A 20,210-nucleotide genomic window follows, 5' to 3' on the forward strand; every position below is an offset into this window, starting at 1 on the left:
TACAAATATACTTGTGAGGTGGAATATATACAGAAAGGTCCATGAGCTAATAGTTTTTACACTTCAGGAAAAGAAACGAAATTCAAATTTCAGTGTCTATATGCAAAGTTTTAAAGGAACACAGCGAACCTCATTGATTTACATTGTCTCTGACTGCTTACCACTTTAACAGCACAGGACAATACTTGCAACACAGACTACAGGGCCCACAAAGCCTAAAATATTTGGTCTTTCATGTGAAAGTTTGCTGACTCCTGCTATACAGTATTTAAAAGGAAAGAACTACCTACAGAATGAGAAAAAATATTTAAATCAAATCTCTGGATAAAGGTCTAGTACTCAGAATAAAAATTCTTTCTTCTAACTCAACAACAAAAAAAAGATAAAAGATCAAAAAGTACATAAAAAGATGCTTATGAGCCAATAACCAAATAAATGTAGATTCAAACAAAAGGAATAACCTGCGCTTCAACAAAACTCTTCAATTTTCAGTGAGTAGACAAAGAAGATCCTCAGCTTTCAAAAGAGACCTATATATTGGGTCAGAAAAATCAAGACGGGGGGCCATATCTCACTGTTGGGGGCCTATCACTCTCGTGCGGTAAAGTTCCAGAGGACAGGACAGTGTCATGTTCATCTGTGTTTATTTTCAGGACCCTAGTAGTGGCTGTCCCAACAGATGTTGGCTTACTAAATTATCTTTAAGTATCTCTACTCTCCTTTTTTTAGTCCCCATTCTCTACTCCCACATTCCACCTCCCCAATTAGAATTCCCAAAGGAAACCACCTCAGCCTTGAGTTGATTAAATAACATTAGAGTTTTTCCCACACTTGGTTTCACTGTTAAACATACATATTCTAGGATACCACTCAACATCTAGAGAATCTCATCTCTAGGGAAGGAGAGAACCTGCATGTTTAACAACCACTCTTAGTGATTAATACAACCTGCCATGTTTTGAAAACACTGTGTAAAAGGAAAATAAATTTAATCGCAATAGCAGCCAGTTTAACCCTAGACAATTCCAGCTGCTAAAAATGTATGAGAGAGGGGCTCCTGGATGGTGCAATCGGTTAAGCGTCCAGACTCTGTTCCGGCTCAGGATGTGATCTCACGGTCGTGAGACTGCCCCGCATCAGGCTCTGCACTCAGCACAGAATCTGCTTGAGATTCTCTCTCTTTCTCCCTCTGCCCCTCCTGCTTGTGTGCTCTCTCTCTCACTCAAATAAATGCATAAATGTTAGGGGGGAAAAAGTATGGGATAGGAACTTCTGAATAGCAAATCACTGCTCTGTGACCTTGGATAAGTTAAACTTGCTAAATCTTAGCTTCTTCACTTATAAAAATGAGGATACTCTCATTTTTTTGTCCTGACAGAAATAAGACTGTGAGAATAAAACTGTATATACTGGCATTTATTGAATATTAGTTTCTCCTTTTTTACTCTAAGGAAAGTTTGCTCTAAGGTTTACTGTAAGGAAAGTTTACTCTAAGGAAAGATTTCAATCTACAAAGACTGAAATCTTTCTCTGGAAGAAAAAAAAGAATGAACTTTTTTTTTAAAGATTTTATTTATTTATTTGAGAGAGAGAGCACAAGCAAGAGGAGTGGCAGAGGGAGAAGCTGAGGGAGGGTACCTGCTAAGCAGGTAGCTGGACATGAGGCTCGATCCCAGGACCCTGAGATGACCTGAGCTGAAGGCAAATGCTTAACTGAGCCACCCAGGCACCCCCAAAAAGATAAAACTCTTGATTAAAATCTGTTAATATGACACTGCCTCTATGAACGGAACAATTCTCAGACCTCTTAGAGTTCTATTATTTCACACCAAATTTGTCAATAGCAAACGTTATTTGGAAATCATAACATCCTGTTCTTTCATTTTATTTTGCAACCAAATTAGTTTTCATTCAAACTGATTCTTCTCTTTGCTCTCTTGCAAGGCAACACCATGAAGAGAATCTCAAATATTCCACCTATAGAATGGAACTAATTTATTTTTTTTTTAATATTTGTTTATTTGACAGAAAGAGATCACAAGCAGGCAGACAGGCAGGCAGAGAGAGGGGAGGGGGGAGAAGCAGGCTCCCTGCTGAGCAGAGAGCCCAATGCGGGGCTGGATCCCAGGACCCTGGGATCATGACCTGAGCCGAAGGCGGAGGTTTTAACCCACTGAGCCACCCAGGTGCCCCTAGAATGGAACTACTTTAAAAGTCTTTCCAAAATTGTAAAACTATGCTGCATATAACAGTATTTTTTTCATATATTGGTCAATTAATATTAATGATAAATGTGAAACTGTAACTGAAGTCTTAATATTTGGGTTAGAATACAGAGAGTTCTCTCCAGCTAATCATGAGAAACTGAAACTTGTGCCAAACCTCACCATTGACCTTTTCACAGTTCGACTATATGGGAAGGCTGACATGCTAGTACAATGTAATTTACTCCTGAATCCTTACCAGTAACTCTGATCATGTAGGAAATGAGTTATCTGATTTATGAAACAAAAGATCTGTAGTAGCATCTTTGTATCCAGAGAGAGGCACTGACACTAACAGCAGAAGTAGGACTGTTGATTTCTTCCTTCTCTTAGTGTCTGAATCATTCATAATTATCATACACTTTCTAGAATTGAGGCCTTGGCTCCTGTGGTTACTCAGAGAGGGAAAATACCTTAATGTCTAAATGACTGACCAATCTGACAATATGAGATACTCAACAGGTTATTTCAAGTACAGAGTAATAAACTAAATAAATAAGCCTTGGTTCTCCTACATTTTAACATAATACTCACAAAATTCAAAATTTGAAATAAACACACACACACATACACACAAATAAAGAAGCAAATAGTTTGCTTAAATTATTTCTTATACCGCCATGCAACGTATTACCAGTCCTGGGGATTTTTAGTTATCTGGTGAACATAAGAGAGAATCATGGAAGTTCAGAAAGAACATTACTCTGGCTTATATAACTGATATATTTCTATGCAGTCTATGATTTATAGACAAGGTAGAGAAAAAGAACAGAAGCAATACTTACACACAAAGGTCTCTACATGAGTGCACAAGTCGCCACACTTAGGACACCTCAGCTGGTTTCCACCTTTCCCTGAATTCCCAGAGCCTGATTTTTTACTGCTTCCCTCACTTGCTGATTTCTAATGTTAGAAGGGGAGACAAAGAGAGAATGTCAATATTACTTTCAGACAACCATTTTACATGTAACTTAAATATAAGCAAGATAGGTTGTAATTAATCTTACAATTTTCATAATTTCTAGAATGGAATTATTAGTACAGTTTATATCTCTACCATTGGTATCAAAGATCTATTTACCAGAACAATAAAACCAGTCTAGTAAACACATATATTTATCTGTATTTCTTCTTCAAATAGTATGACCCAGCATGTATAAACAGATTTCTTTCCATGACTCAATAAACACTACGAAAAAAAAGTTCCTACAGGTAAAATACATTTCAGTGAAATTGAATTGGGAGTTATCATCATGATAAGTAGTGACTCCTAACTTCCTTGAATCTAATTTTACTCATCTCTGAAATGGGGATAATTTTACATACTTTAAAGAATCACTGTTAGGATTAAGTGTAGATATGAAAGCACCTAGCATTTTGTCTTGCATATAACATCAACTCGAGTGTTAGTGAAATTCTCATAATAAAACTGATAATAATTCACTGACCCAATACAATCACCTACCACCTACTTGCTAACTACAGAGTAATCCAACATTAAGAGACAGATACCAAAAATTTTTAGGTAGAGAATGAAGTGGGGTTTATACTACCATGAATTGTTTAGAGTTGTGTGAAAGCAGGAAATGATGGCTATTCCTAATTCACTCCTACAGAGCGCTGACTGCATAGATTATTTAATGTAGCTTCTTTATTACTCTGGCCTGTTAGGAATTTTACCTACTGCTGACTAAGTGCAATGCTTATAAAACTTTTATGGCTGAAACTAAAACACAAAATATAATTACATAACATTCTTCATATCATCTTATATATTTCATATTTCCTACAGAAAAAATAAAAACTGACAGAACAGAGAATACTATTATTACATTTAATTGCTTGAAGGAAAGAACTCAAATATGTATATAGACATCAACAAAGTTAAATACCTTATTTCCATCTCCAGAGCCATCTTTACTTATCCCATCTTTTGATGCAAAGTATGCTGGTGTTTCTGTAAAGGTTCTAAAGGGAGCTCTTCGTAGAATCTGAGTTTCAAAGGTCCCAAGCCTTCCTAAAACGGGTATATGAATGCGACCACAAGAGATACCTGGAAATACAATGAAATTTATTAGTCTACACATCAAATATTAACATGCCTTCAATAAATTCCCTGAAAACAAATGTTCCTTAAGTATAAAGGAGGTTGAAAAAGCTTTAGTTTTCACAGCAGTAGTAACAAAACGGTAGAGAAAATAGTAACACCATCAAAGGCAAAACCCCCTTAAAAATAGGCCAGACCTGGGCCTACAGATTCCAGGTAAATAAAGGTGTTTCAGTCTGGGCCTGTTGCTTGGAAATGAGGAAAGACCACCCAGTTCTAACAATGAGTGGCTCTTTGAAAGTACGGAGATAAGCAGCTCAACATCTGCCTCACCTGCAGGGGGAAAAGGCCATTTACACCCTATATTCTTATTCTTACAGTATTTCTACCAATGAAAATAAGCAACGGACATAAACTCTTAGCTGTTTCTGACTACTGGGGGTAATATATGCAACAATGAAAAGAAACTTCAAATGTTTTTTAAAAAGTTATGCACTGTTCATTAAACTATTTTAATGAAATGTTTCAATCCTATAAAAAACCCTCAATTCAGTGAATACTGTACAACCACTATACTTTCAACTTTTTTTTTTTTTAAGATTTTGTTTATTTGACAGAGAGAGATCAGAAGTAGGCAGAGAAAGGGGGGAAGCAGGCTCCCCACTAAGCAGAGAGCCCAATATGGGGCTCCGTTCCAGGACCCTGGGACAATGACTTGAGCTGGGACCATGACCTGAGCCCGAGGCAGAGGCTTTAACCTACTGAGCCATCAAGTGCCCCTATTTTCAACTTTTTAACCTTTTACCATATTGGAAGTTAAAATTATTAAAAAGGTAAAGGTTAATCACTGACTTCTGTGGCAAACTTTTTATGTAAAGGACCAGGATAATAAATATTTCCAGCTTTCTGGGCCTTGTAGTCTCAGTTCTAACTACTCTGGAACATGAAAACAAACAATATGTAAACAAATGGGTGTTGCCAGTTTTGGTCCATGGAATCAGTTGGCTGACCCCTGGTTTTTCTCATATAAATACAAAATAAACCCCTAAATAAATCAGACAGTGGCAGAAGAGTCACACTGCATATTCTAAGGCAGCATTTCCCAAGCTGATCTTTAAAAGCATGTTCCCCACACAAGAATATCAAATGGTCTTAGGTTAAACAAAATTCCACAGGTTTCAGTATTGAGTACTGTAGGGCTACTCACAACCCTGCATAAGCTAATATACATTAATGAATCTTAATGAATAGCCAAAGAAGAAAATCTCCCAGCAGTGTATCAGAGCACGGTTAGCGGTTAGCAGGTAGTAACAAAAAGGGGGCAAGGTTTTAAAGTTGATAGTTAAATAAATTTAAAAAACTAATTTTATCTCCCTCATTTTACTCCCTGCAAAATTCTCAACTCAGGCTTTAAATTTTTATTTCTATACCTGTTAGGTCTTTTAAGAGATTATGCACAGATATACACATTGTCTCCAAACACAAAAACTGGTTTAAAATTTTGTCCTCCAAGGGGCACCTGGGTGGCTCAGTCGGTTGAACATCTGACTCTCTACATCAGCTCAAGTCATGATCTCAGGGTTGTGAGATTGAGCCCTGCACTGGGCTCTGTGCTGGGCATGGAGTGTAATTTAAGATTTGGTCTCTCTCCCTTCTACCCCTCCCCACTCCCTCTCCCTCTTTAAAAAAAAAAAAAAAAAAAAAAAAAAAAGAACAAAATAAATAGTGTCCTGCAAACTATTCAAAAGCAACTGCTTAGTTATATAACTGACTGACTTTATTAACTCCAGTTTTCCAACACCTTTGTGTACACTGTTAGAACTAGTTTTTTTTTTTTTTTAAGATTTTATTTATTTATTTGACAGAGAGAGAGAGATCACAAGTAGGCAGTGAGGCAGGCAGAGAGAGAAGGGGAAGCAGGCTCCCCGCTGAGCAGAGAGCCCAATGCGGGGCTCCATCCCAGGACCCTGAGATCATGACCTGGGCCGACGGCAGAGGCTTAACCCACTGAGCCACCCAGGCACCCTAGAACTAGTATTTTTTTTTTTAAGCTATTTATTGCTCTAGCACATCTCTAATCCCAAAAAACACAAAAGTAAAAACATCAAACTTATCAGGAAAGATATAAGTAAATTTTCTCATCTCTATATAAATTCACAAGCAGCACTAAAAAAGGATTAAGGTTTATGACATATTAGTCCTTAATTCATAGGCTGGAAAATTTTGCTTAATACTATTAAAGTTGAAATTAATATTAAAAAAAAAAAACTACATTTGATGTTTTTCTTAAGTGATGTTTTCAAAAAACATTTCAAATTTTCTCAAGTGTAACATTTCCTTTTTTTTTTGCAGTAAATGATAGCCATTACTCTCATTAGAATGAGATTTAAGGTAGTTCATGAATTTTAAGCTACACATTAATGTTTTTCAAAGGACATAATATGGTTTAAAGACTATGTCAATCTAAAAAGCAAATCTAGAAACAGTAATGGGGGAAAGAATAGAAGAAATCAAGAATACAGAAAGTTAATGGACACTAAGGCTGGGTGATGGGTATTTAGGTGTCCCTTGTTCTATTTTGTGTGTGTTTGAAAACATCCATAAATTATGGAATACTACTCAGCCATCAAAAAAATGAAATCCTGCCATTTGCAACAACATGGGTAGAACTTGAGAGTATTATGCAAATTGAAATAAGTCAGTCAGAGAAACACAATTATCACATGATCTCCCTCATGTGTGGAATTTAAGAAACAAAAAAGAGGGTCATAGGGGAAGGGAGGAAAAAATAAAACAAGACAAAACTGGGGAGAGAGACAAACTCTAAGAAATTCTTAATCATAGGAAACAAACTGAATGGAGCACCTGGGTGGCTCAGTTCATTAAGCCTCTGCGTTCAGCTCAGGTCATGATCCCAGGAGCCCAGCATCAGGCTCTCTGCTCAGCGGGAAGCCTGCTTTTCCCTCTCCCACTCCCCCTGCTTATATTCCCTCTGTTGATGTCTCTCTGTCAAATAAATAAATAAAATATAAAAAATTTTTAAAAATTAAAAAAAGGAGACAAACTGAAGGTTGCTGGAAGAGAGGGAGGTGGGAAGATGAGGTAACTGGGTGATAAACATTAAGGACACAATGTAATGAGCATTGGGTATTACATAAGAGTGTTGAATCAATGACCTCTACCTCTGAAACCAATACATTATATGTTAATTAAAGGAATTCAAATTTTTTAAAAATGGAAAAAAAGAAAATATCCATAAATCAGTACGAATGGCAGAATAGAATAATTTATTATAATCTATGTAACAAATGTAACTTTTTATTGAACCTTTACAATGTATTCACAAAGAAAACTACAATTACAACAAGCTTTACATAAGACTATTTGCACTTGGATGTTTTAGAATAAAACTTAACCCTGGTATGCCTGGATGGCTCAGTCCATTAAGCGTCTGCCTTTGGCTTCGGTCATAATCCCAGGGGCCCAGGATGGAGTCGCAAACCGGGCTCCTTGCTTAGCAGGGAGCCTGCTTCTCCCTCTGCCTGCTGCTCCCCCCTCCTTGTGTGCACGCGCTCTCTCTCACAAATAAATAAAATCTTAAAAAATCAATCAATAAATAAAACTTAATCCTAAAGTATCACAGTGTATTATATCCCATTTACAATAAAATATATCTTTCAAAACACTGTTTATCAATTTACAATATCTAATGTTATTAGAAAATAAGCTGAAAGGAAATTATCTTCAGGAATTTAAGAGAAATAAAAATTATGAACATGGGGACGCCTGGGTGGCTCAGTTGGTTAAGCAGCTGCCTTCGGCTCAGGTCATGATCCCAGCATCCTGGGATCGAGTCCCACATCGGGCTCCTTGCTCGTCAGGGAGCCTGCTTCTCCCTCTGCCTCTGCCTGCCATTCTGTCTGCCTGTGCTCGTTCTCTCTCCCTCTCTCTCTCTGACAAATAAATAAATAAAATCTTTAAAAATAAATAAATAAATAAATAAATAAATAAAAAATAAAAAAATTATGAACATGGGGGCGCCTGGGTGGCTCAATGGGTTAAAGCCTCTGCCTTCAGCTCAGGTCGTGATCCCGGAGTCCTGGGATCGAGCCCCGTATTGGGCTCTCTGCTCAGCAGGGAGCCTGCTTCCTTCTCTCTCTGACTGCCTCTCTGCCTGCCTCTCTGCCTACTTGTAATCTCTGTCTGTCAAATAAATAAATAAAATCTTTAAAAAAAAAATTATGAACATGATCCTTTTAAAGTCTACTTATTCTGAATAGAAAAAAAAAAAAAATTAGTGCTCTTTCCCCCTCTCCCTGCTCATGTTCTCTCTCTCACTCACTCTCTTTCAAATAGACAAAATCTTTAAAAAAAAATTTTCTTTGATAGCCCTGATGCAGTTTTAACATTCTATCATCTATGGGCTGTACCAAGAAGATGCCATAAATACTACATCCGTGCTTCTCAAACTTGAGCATGCACCAGAATTACCTGGAGAGCTTGTTAAAATAAAGCAGACTGCAAAAAAAAAACAAAACAAACAAAAAAAAAACCAGACTGCAAGAAATATTCCCTGGTTCTGACACAGAAGGTCTGAAGTTGGACCAAAGAATTTATTTCTAACAAACTGCCAGGTTATACTAGCGATGATGGTCTGGGCACCACATTTTTTTTTTTTAAGATTTATTTATTTTAGGGGTGGCTGGGTGTCTCAGTCATTGGGCATCTGCCTTAAGCCTGGGTCGTGATCCTGGAGTCCTGGGATTGAGCCCCGAATAGGACTCCCTACTCTGCGGGGAGCCTGTTTCTCCCTCCCCTGCTTGTGCTCCCTCTCTGTCTCTCTTTGTCAAATAAATAAATAAAAATCTTTAAAAAAATATATATTTATTTATTTTAGAAAGAGAAAGCATGGTGAGGGGCAGAGAGAGAGGCAGAGAAAGAATCTCAAGCAGACTCCCCAGTGAGCATGGAACCCCACAAGGGAATCAATCTACAACCCTGCGATCACGACCTGAGCCAAAACACGAGTCAGACACTCAACCAACTGAATCACCCGAACAACCTTGGGAAGCACAAACAATCAATCAATCAACCAATCAATCAATCCATCTATCTATCTGACAGAGGGAGAGCACGCACGCACAGTAGGGGGAGCGGCAGGCAGGGGGAGAAGCAGGGTCCCCGCCAAACAAGGAGCCTGACACTGGGCTTGATCCCAGACTGCAGGATCATGACCTGAGCCAAAGGCAGACACCCAACCGTCTGAGCCACCTAGGCGTCCCAGGGAACTACACTTTTTAAACCACCATACTGACAGTTTAAATGATTAGTTACTCACCAAGGTTATATAATCTTCACAGAAATCACTGTAGTCATTAGGAGATTGAAACATTTTTTGTGCCATGAACTCCTTTGGGAGTCTGGTAAAGTGTATGGATGGACCCCTTCTCAAAATAATGTTTTTAAATGTACAGAATAAAATACATAACAAAGGAAACCAATTTGAAGTAGTTATCAAAATATTTTTAAAATATGCTTTTTGCCAACATCATAATCAATGGTGAAAAACTAAGAGCTTTCCCCCTAAGGTGATGTCCACTCTTACCACTTTTATTCAATACAGTACTGGAAGTCCTAGCTGTAGCAATTTGACAACATAAAGAAATAAAAGGCATCCAAACTGGTAAGAAAGTAAAACTCTATCTGCAGATGACATGATACTAAATATATGGAACTCTGAAGACTGCACCAAAAAGCTAGAACTGATAAATGAATTCAGTAAAGTCACAGGATACTAAATCAATGTACAGAAATCTGCTGTAGCCCTCCCTGGATGCTAAAAAATGAAGCAGCAGGGGTGCCTGCGTGGTTCAGTTGGTTAAATGTCTGCCTTCAGTTTGAGTCATGATCCCAGGGTCCTGGGATGGGGCCCTTCACCAGGTTCCCTGCTTATCAAGGAGCCTGCTTCTTCCTCTCCTGCTCCCCCTGCCACCATCAAAATAAGTAAATAAAATCTTTGGGGGGAAAAAAAAGCAGCAGAAAGTTTAATTAAAAAAAAAAAAATCCCATTTACAATTGCACCAAAAACAATGAAATATCTAGGAATAAACTTAACCAAAGAGGTGAAAAGACCTATACTCTGAAAACTATAAAACACTTATAGGTTGGAAGAATACTATTAAAACATCCATACTACCCCAAAGCAATCTACAGATTTAACACAATCCCTATCAAAATATCAATAGCATTTTTCAAAGAACTAGAACAAACAATCCTAAAATTTATGTGGAACCACAAAAGACCCCAAATACCCAAAGAAATCTTAAAAAAGAAAAAGAAAACTGGAGGTATCACAATTCCAAACTTTAAGTTATACTACAAAGCTGCAGTAATTAAAACAGTATGGAACTGACATAAAAACAAATACTTGGATCAATATGGAAAACCCAGAAATAAACCCAAATTATATGGTCAATTAATCTTCAATAAAGCAGGAATGAACACAAAATGGGAAAAAGACAGTCAACAAATGGTATTGGGAAAACTGGACAGCAACACTTGAGAGAATGAAACTGGGCCACTTTCTTTCACCATACACAAAAGTAAATTCAAAATGGATTAAACACTTAGATGTGAGACCTGAAACCATAAAAATCCTTAAGAGAGCACAAGCAATAATTTCTCTGACATCAGCCATAGCAACATTTCTCTAGATATGTCTCCTGAGGCAAGGGAAATAAAAGCAAAAATAAACTATTGGGACTACATCAAAATAAAAGTTTCTGCACAGTGAAGGAAATAATCAACAAAACTAAAAGGCAACCTGCTGAATGGGAGAAGATTTTCATTCCCAAATCACATACTGATAAAAGGTTAGTATCTAAAATATATAAAGAACAGATACAACTCAAGACTCTAAAAATAAATAATCCAATTTAAAAATGGGCAGAAAAGGGGTGCCTGGGTGGCTCAGTGGGTTAAAGCCTCTGCCTTCGGCTCAGGTCATGATTCCAGGGTCCTGGGATGGAGCCCCACATTGGGCTCTCTGATGAGCGGTGAGCCTGCTTCAGCGCAGAGGCTGCTTCCCCTCTCTCTGTCTACTTGTGATCTCTGTCAAATAAATGAATAATTAAAAAATTAAATTTTAAAAATGGGCAAAACACATGAACAGACATTTCTCCAAAGAAGACATCCAGATGGCCAATACACACACAAAAAGATGCTCCATATAAGTCATCATCAGGGAAATTAAATAAAAACTGCAATGAGATCACAACTGTCAAATGTCTAAAATCAAAACACAAGAAAACTACAGACATTAGCAAGGATTTGGAGAAAAAGGAACCCTCTTACGCTGCTGGTGGAAATACAAACCGGTACAGCCACTGTGGAAAACAGTATGCAGTTTCCTCAAAAAATTAAAAATAGCACTACCCTATGATCCAGTACCCACTACTACTGGGTGTTTACCCAAAAAATGCAAGGACACTAATTCAAAGGGATACATGCACCCCGAGTTTTATTATAGCACTATTTACAATAACCAAACTATGAAAGCAGCCCAAGTGTCCAACAATAGATGAATGGATAGAGGTTGACCTGAGCCAAAGGCTCATGCATAACAGACTGTGCCTCCCAGATGCCCCCTTAACAGCTTTTTAAATAACTACCATGATCTCAAAGTAGTGTAAAGTATACACAACAGTACCTTGAGATACGCACGACTGTAATGTGGTAAGAAAATATCTGTGATTTTGATTGGTGACAAATTCACAGATACTGCAAATACTACTGTGGGTTGTTGCCTCCATTCAAAATTGAAGGAAATGCTACATTCAGTTAGTGATTAGTGAAAATAAAATTAACAACTTCTGAATTCTATCCCTCTGGACACACTGGAGGCCTGTGAACCTCAGGAGAAAAACCCCTATAATAAAAGGGAAGTACTTCTGTAAAGTATATTTCGAAAGAATAGTTGGCAGCAACAAGAGAAGATGGTTAAAAGCTAAACCATTTACAAAACTTTTGTCATAAAAATAAAACATTCTGAGTTTTAGAGCAGCTGTTTTTATATTTTATTTTATTTTAAAGATTTTACTTATTTATTTGACAGACAGAGATCACAAGAAGGCAGAGAGACAGGCAGAGAAAGAGAAAGAGAGAGAGAGAGAGAGAGAGAGAGAGAGAGAAGCAGGCTCCCTGCTGAGCAGAGAGCCAGATGTGGGGCTTGATCCCAGGACCCTGAGGATCATGACCTGAGCTGAAGGCAGAAGCTTTAACCCACTGAGCCACCCAGGTGCCCCGAGCAGCCGTTTTTAAAAAGAAAAACTAGAATAAGGTACATTGATTTTAGGGCTATTAAGAACTAGGAAAGTAATTTATTCAACTTTTAAATATTTGAATTCCTATATTCAACCTTAAACTAAGCATTCTCTAAAAAACAGGGGCGCTGGGTGGTTCAGTTGGTTAAGCATCTGCCTTTGGCTCAGGTTATGATCCCACGGTACTGGGATAGAGACCTGGTCAGGCTCCCGCTCAGGGGTAAATTGGCTTCTCCCTCTGCCTCTGTCTGTTCCCCCTACCCACTCATGCTCTCTTTCTCTCTCTTAAATAAATAAAAATCTTTAAAATAAAAATTAAAAAATAAAAACATAAAAAAAGATTCAACTTAAAAGATGAACTGACCTTTAAATTTTAGAAATAGAGCTAATGAAAAATTTTAAGTTACCATCTTTTTGAAGTGACAGTATTTAAGTGTATAATAATTGATGAAATGGCAAATCAAGTTAAATGCTTGCTTAACCACCTGGCCTCTAACTTCTAACAAAAATTGAAAAAAAATTCAACAACAAAAAAATAATGCCAGCAACTTACATGCTTGTTTTTATTAATTTCAAATTTTCATTTGATTTTAATTTTTTTTTAAGATTTATTTATTTGACAGATCACAAGTAGTCAGAGAGGCAGGCAGAGAGAGAGAGGAGGAAGCAGGCTCCCCACTGCACAGAGAGCTGGACTCGGGGCTGGATCCCAGGACCCTGAGACCATGACCTGAGCCGAAGGCAGAGGCTTTAACCCACTGAGCCACCCAGGCGCCCCTCAAATTTTCACTTTATGACCAAGTTATTATTTCCTGAATTCTGAATACTTTTTAAATGATATATGTATTTTTAAAGATTTATCTGCAAGAGAGAATGCACATGTGCTGAGGGTGGGGGAGGGTGGGCAGAGGGAGAGAATCTCAAGCAAATTCCAACTTGGGCCTTGATTTCACCATGCTGAGATCATGACCTGAACCAAAACCAAGGGTGAGATGCTCAACCGACTGAGTGACCCAGGCACCCGAGGACTTCTGAATGAAGAAAAATAACATCACTCCTGTAATAGCTTTCCTCAAGTTCAAAAATGTTTGATGAGTTTTCACTAAAGCTAGTCTGCTGGTCTGGAAAGGAATATGCCAAGAAAAGAGAAATGTTTAAGAAATAGTTCGCAGGGGTGCATGGGTGGCTCATTCAGTTAAGTGGCTCCCTTCAGTTCTGGTCTTAATCTCAGGGTCCTGGGATGGAGCTCTGCTCCATCATGCTCCCTGATCAGTGGGGAGTCTGCTTCTCCCTTTCCCTTTGTCCTTCCCCCCTGCTTGTGCTGGCTCTCCCTCTCTAATAAATAAATAAAGTCTTAAAAAAAGAGTTTGCAATTGCAGAAATAAAGATGCACTATCATTTATTCACTTTGCCTTATTTAATTCGTACTGTATTTAACAAAAGAGAGAGACTTAAAATCTGGCTAAAAGCTGTCAAGGTAGGCACATTACACAACTATCATGAAAATTATGGACATCAACATGTTTGAGCATCTTCACATCTTCACTTACACCCTCATGAGGTGACACCCTTTCACTGGACATGGACAGAACAGAGCCAAAAATCAAGGGAGTTACATGTGATTCCACACTTCTCACAACCAAATTCAGACCAAGTACTATCATTCAGAATTTTGCAAATGGAATCAAGCATTTCTAAATGTACATATTTAGAATGCAAATTTATATATATGAAAAACGCATTAAAATATATACATACTTATACATATGTACAAAAATACATACAGATTGAAAAGTATCAGAAATTTGGGTAGACAAAATATTTAAAGTTTCTACTGTTCTATAGGTTTCATATTCAATGGGAACAGTAGGAAAACACATTAAATTGAAGATACACATAGCCAACCAGGAAAAGAAAACATCCTGTATCAAGCATGACAATTTACCAAATAATTTTTCAAACTACCACTTAAAAACTTTAAAGTCTAAGGTGCCTGGGTGGCTCAACTGAATCAGCAACTGCCTTCAGCTCAGGTCATGATCCCAGAACCCTGGGATCAAGACCCACAACCGGCTCCCTGCTCCACCTCCGCAGGGAGCCTGCTTCACCCTCTGACCCTCTCCCCTTTCATGTTCTTTCTCACTCTCTCTGTCAAATAAATTTTTAAAAAACTTTAAAAAATTTTCTTTTTAAGTCTAACAAATGGAAATAGAGAATAGCACTACACTTCAAGAGCGGTCTGAAATCTTATTTTTACTTCATTGTATAATTTCATGGTATAAGACTACTTTAAATTTTTTCTTTACCTATATTATATTGCTAAAATTCTTAACTCTATAAGAATAACAAACTAGCTAAAGTTCAATTCTGATTTCTTTCTCTTTTGCCTCTCTTCCTCTTTTCAAGAATCCTAAATAAAAATAACCTTCCTGGAGTTTTTTAACCTTAAAGAAAAGTATTTCTATGTTGCAGACTAGTTTACACTTTAAGAGTTTCTACTATGGACAATAAACATTTTACGTTAATGAAGCCCTGAGAAACTCTTAAATCAATGTGAAAACCATGTGCTGTTTCACTGTTATATAAAAATATTAAATTCCACAATGATATGAAGTAATGTCCCACATTTTAAGCTTAATTTACAGCAGACACAATGGTTCAATATTTCTGAAAACTTCTGACAAACTTATAATAATAGATGATCATATCTAAAGCCATTAAATTGTGTTGCTTCACCTAATAATACATTAAATTTTTAAATCAGTGGCTGTTCTGAAAATAAAAGAATTACCACACACCCCCTATGATTCAATTTTATGGCACAACTCACTGCAACAGATAAAGAACTCTGTCAAAGAAGTCTTCCCTGCCCAAACGGAACACAAACACACTTTACCCACTTCTAGAAATGATATTATTCTTTGCCTACTTCTGTAGATTTTAAACTTGCAAATGAGGACATGTTAACCACTCTATCTCCAGCACCAAAACAGGGCCCAGTACATAGTAGAGTCCCAAAAAAAGATGTCAAATAAATGAATTTAAATGTCACTTTCTTTTTTTTTTTTTTTTTTTAAGATTTTATTTATTTATTTGACAGAGAGATCACAAGCAGGCAGAGAGAGAGGAGGAAGCAGGCAGAGAGAGAGAGGAGGAAGCAGGCTCCCCTAGAGAGCAGAAAGCCCGATGCGGGGCTCAATCCCAGGACTCTGAGATCACGACCTGAGCCGAAGGCAGCGGCTTAACCCACTGAGCCACCCAGGTGCCCCTAAATGTCACTTTCAAACGGTTTCAACCCAAATTCCTGGAATAAAGACATCTGCTTGTTCAGGTTTAACAATGTCTTGAAACTAAATACTACTTTTCTGTATTACTTTACAAATGCTTCTGCCCACATTACTTTATTTAATCCCGCTTTGTGAACTAAACTGTCCCAAAATACACCTTTAGTAAATGCTAAGGGCATTTATATTAACCTAAAATACAGGAAAATGGGATTTTTTAATTTATCCAAACATCCTAAATTGACAAGCCAAAATAAAACGAATATGTCTAAAAGTGATTACATCTAGCCTCTAGTCTGATATTCATAGATCTGGGGAAGAGGAAAATGGTTTCTTTTCCGGAATCTCTTGGCTGGGATGACACTGTTTAACAGCTCCTGATCAACAGAAAGTAAAGGTAAACAAGCGCCACACTTAATAAACTATATCGGTCCGTCAAGTTGGGAAAACCGGCCAAAGACTGCGGAGACATTTAAGTACTTCAAAAACAGTTTCTGCGGAAATTTCCCCAGTCACCCCGGCCGCTTCCCTGCGGGCCGCGAGGTTTCCCCGGCGCCGAGAGGGTTGGTTGTAAGCCCCGCTTATGCCCCGGCGTAAGCGGCCGCACAATGACAGTGACACGGTGGCTCTCGCGCGGCCTGCGCCCGGGACGGCCGGCTCGACGCCCCGCCAGGGGTGCCCCAACAGTGGCAGCCCCTCACCCGAGTCCTTCCCGGAGCACCCGACAGGCCGGAAGGGAACCCGGCCCGACTCCGCAGGAGAAGCCACTGCCGGGCTGGGAGGCAGTAGCCGGCGGACTTCCGAGTAGGGTGTGGGGACACTTTTTAACGAAAGGAGCATTTCGTGCCTCTTCCAGGGTTTCTGCTAAGTGGCCAAAGTCAAGAGGCCTGACTGCGCGCGGGCAGGGGAGCACAAGGGATTTACTTCAAATCTGAGAACCAGCTGCCCCAGAGGCTGGCAAAGCCCCATCCCACGAGGAAGGCGGGGGGGCAGGCGAAAAGCCGCGCGTCCCCTCACACCCTCAGGGTGGGGCCAGCCTCTTGCCCTCCCCGGAATCCCCCCTGCGGGCGGTATACTCGCGGGCCACTACTGTCTCAGATGAGGGACTACTTCGTTACCTCTCTGCGCGGAGGCCAGCGAAGAGCTGATGAGCCGCGCAGCGGCCGTGCCGCAAGTACAAGCGCCGCAGCCGGACATCTCCGCTGGGCCTAGGCCGGGGCTTTGCCCCCTGTTGCCCTCCGGGTCTCAGCGGCCCGACTCCTTTACGCAGGGCGCACTAACTTGGCTCCGGACCCTCCCGCCGACCCTAGGCTCAGTGCAGAGTTCACCCGTCTCGCAGCCAGGCCTTCGCGCTCTTCGTACCCGACTGCCGTCTACTCAGTAGACACTTAACCCCCCTCCCTCCCTTCCCCTCCTCCTTCCCCCCCAGCCCCCCCGTCCGCCTACCGGGCCCGGGGAGCGTGCGCGCGCCTGCGTCCTAGGCCTAGGGAGGGGCGTGGGCACGCTCTGCGTGCACATGCGTGATACACTGACGAGCGGCGAGGGGAAGGGGGCGGTGACCTGGGCGCCAATGAGCATGTTACGGCCGGCGGCCAGCCCCAATTGGGACAACTACAATTCCCGACATGCAATTCTCCCAGAAAGTCCACTTATCCCAACATCAAAAAATATGCTAAGGTCGCTCAGAGATGCATGCTTGGAGTTGTAGTCCCAACTGGTCGCGGTCAGTCCCCGCCTTTTTCGGTTGGTAGCGGGGGAAGGTCAAAGTGAGACCGCTGGCTTAGTCAGCTCCAGTACTCTTCAATATCCTTTGGCTGCTGTTAGATGCTTCAGATTCAATAAGTTCCTTCCCCTGGGGATTCCACATCTTACGTACCTTATCTCCTTCTCTTTAGTTTCCTCACTTGTAACCTGGAAGCGGTATTTTTACCTATTCCCTCGAAGTACAGCTGTTGGGTGACAGCTCTCTTGATCTTTCAAGCCAAGTGGTGATAACTCTTTCAGCTGTAACTAGTCCCTGCGTGCTTTATGATTCTCTGTCGGTTCCTTTAAGGGTTCAACCTGACCACACCCTGTTAAATAGTTCTCTTACCCTTTGGATGTCTGTCTGCCGGGCTGATTCCTCTCCAGACAGCTAAAAGCTGGTCGACCAGCTGTACAAGAGGAGGATGGTGATAAATGAATCAGATTCTTTTCCTATCTTGGCATCAGACAGTATTTACTTTGCAAGATTTTGAACAACTCCAAAGCCCAAAGAAATTGCCAGGTGAGCTTGGATGCCTTTAGTTCTGCGCTTAGGTTGGGGGCAAGGAGAGGAGGGAAAATCTAGAGTCTCGCCTGGTCACACAAGTGATTTTGCCCTCATCAGTCATGGATCAAAGAAATGAGACTTAGTTTCCTGAGTCTGGCCATAAGAAGGAGCATTGGCCTTGGCTCAGGACACAGGTGTTCCGTGTTTTTCTGAGGGAGCTGACTCCCACTACTTCTTCAGCTGAAAGTGGCAGAGAACAGGAGGGAGCCTGGGTATTCTTTAGCTGCCTCTATTAATAGAATTTTGAGAGAGGAGAGACTCTAAATTTCCTTCAATCCAGTGTTTTCAAACCGTGTTCCTAGAATCCCTTAGAAGCCATAGCTCTGTGATGGGAGTGAGAAGAATAAAATGGTGGACTTCCCGATTCCTCCTCCACAGCACTCCTAACTCAGAGTGGCTATGCTTTTATCTGTTTTATATTTATTGGGGTTTTGTTGGAAAATAGAATTATTCTGCTTTAAAACAGTGCTCAAAACCATAGATTTTAGTATAAATCTCTTTTAGTAATGAGCTAACCAGATCACATGGACCCTGTTTAAATTCCTCTCATCCCACCCCACCTTCTATTTCAATTATATGCAGTTTCCTTCTTATTATAGAAATAAAGAAGTTTCTCCTTTAAACCCATAGATCTCAAGCTGAATAAAAGTATGGTTAAGGTTCACCTGAAGACTACCTTTTCTCTGACTATTCTAGGAATTTGACTTCTCATTCATTTAGTCAACAAATACTGAGGACCAATTAATTACATGCCAGGTGCTGAGGAAATAGCACTAAACTTAAAAAAAGTTTCTCTTGTGGAACTTCTGTTCTAGTGGGGAAAGATAAGACAGACAATAAACAAATAAAACAAAAATATATTCCACTGGTGTGACAACAGGAATATCCTTATATTGTTGTGTAATATATCCTTATATTATTCCCAGGATGATTAAGCATTTAATTTTATTTACAGATTGATGTTTTGTGTTTAGCCTGTATTCCCAATTGTACTTTGAGCTCTTTGAAGGCAAGTATTTCATTATACATTTGGGCTGAGTACACAGTAGAAAATCAGTAAGTACATGGCTAAATAGTCATTTTCCAACAATGCTTTTGCTTGGTAGAAACCTGGGGTGGTGTCTTTAGACATTCCTACATATAATCAGAACAAATTATAATTCACAAAGAGGTGTTAATAGACACAAATTCTGTAAATTTATACAATGGTTAATCCAACTGATGAATGTCCCAGAAGGAATTCTGAGGAGATGCCTGATTAGCAAAGTATAGACTTTGCCCTAGAGAGTGCAAAACAAGGAGAGCTGTACACAACTCAGTTTGACTTTTTCTCAAAAATGTGAACAAGGGTCATGTGGCTTTGGCATCATACGGGTGATGGTTTCATCACACAGGCAACATGAATTTGGTAGTTTCAGTGCATCATCCCAAAGCTATGCTCCATGGGGCAGAATATACCTGGATTATTAGGCTCAGTACCCAATAAACATGGATTGGGACAGTAACTTGGTGCTAGGCTCTTTAATAGTGTAAGTCTTATAGTGGTGCTCAAATTGGGGAACTTGTACTGTGGGGATATACGGAGACTTCCTCTTTGGTATTGGAGCACAGAGGGTTGTCAAGTTTAAACACAATATCATCTGTTTGGGAAAGAGTTCAAATGTAAAGGATCATTCCCTTTTTTTTTTTTTTTTTTAAGATTTTATTTATTTATTTGATAGAGAGAGACACAGCCAAGAGAAGGAACACAAGCACAGGGAGTGAGAGAGGGAGAACAGGCTTCCCGCGGAGCAGGGAACCTGATGCTGCGGGACTCCATCCCAGGATCCCAGGACCGGGGATCATGACCAGAGCTGAGGCCAGTCGCCCAGTGTCTGAGCCACTCAGCGCCCCATAAAGGATCATTCTTTAGGAACCACTTGGCTGTTTGACAAAGGAACATGTTCCATTTTAGGAGTGTAGGCTCCCTGACCTGAAATTCAC

General features: G+C 39.7%; 1 protein-coding gene across 2 annotated transcripts in view; it reads right to left on the reverse strand.

Annotated features, from left to right (window-relative positions):
* The window catches only part of LOC111153328 (caseinolytic mitochondrial matrix peptidase chaperone subunit), a 43,986-nt gene extending 26,663 nt beyond the window's left edge, over positions 1–17,323 (reverse strand). Inside the window, exons 1-3 of one of the 2 annotated variants that reach the window (XM_022512292.1) lie at positions 17,035–17,323; positions 4,157–4,317; positions 3,050–3,167 (exon numbers count right to left, since the gene is read on the reverse strand). In XM_022512292.1, the coding sequence (XP_022368000.1) occupies positions 3,050–3,167; positions 4,157–4,317; positions 17,035–17,113 (358 nt within the window). In that variant the 5' untranslated portion in view covers positions 17,114–17,323. The remainder of the gene's footprint in view (positions 1–3,049; positions 3,168–4,156; positions 4,318–17,034) is intronic. The other variant, XM_022512293.1, reaches the window with a different exon arrangement.
* Between the last annotated feature and the right edge of the window lie 2,887 nt (positions 17,324–20,210).

This window comes from Enhydra lutris, unplaced genomic scaffold (genome assembly GCF_002288905.1).
Source record: "Enhydra lutris kenyoni isolate GAN:26980312 unplaced genomic scaffold, ASM228890v2 scaffoldscaffold31, whole genome shotgun sequence".
Classification (NCBI taxonomy): domain Eukaryota; kingdom Metazoa; phylum Chordata; class Mammalia; order Carnivora; family Mustelidae; genus Enhydra; species Enhydra lutris.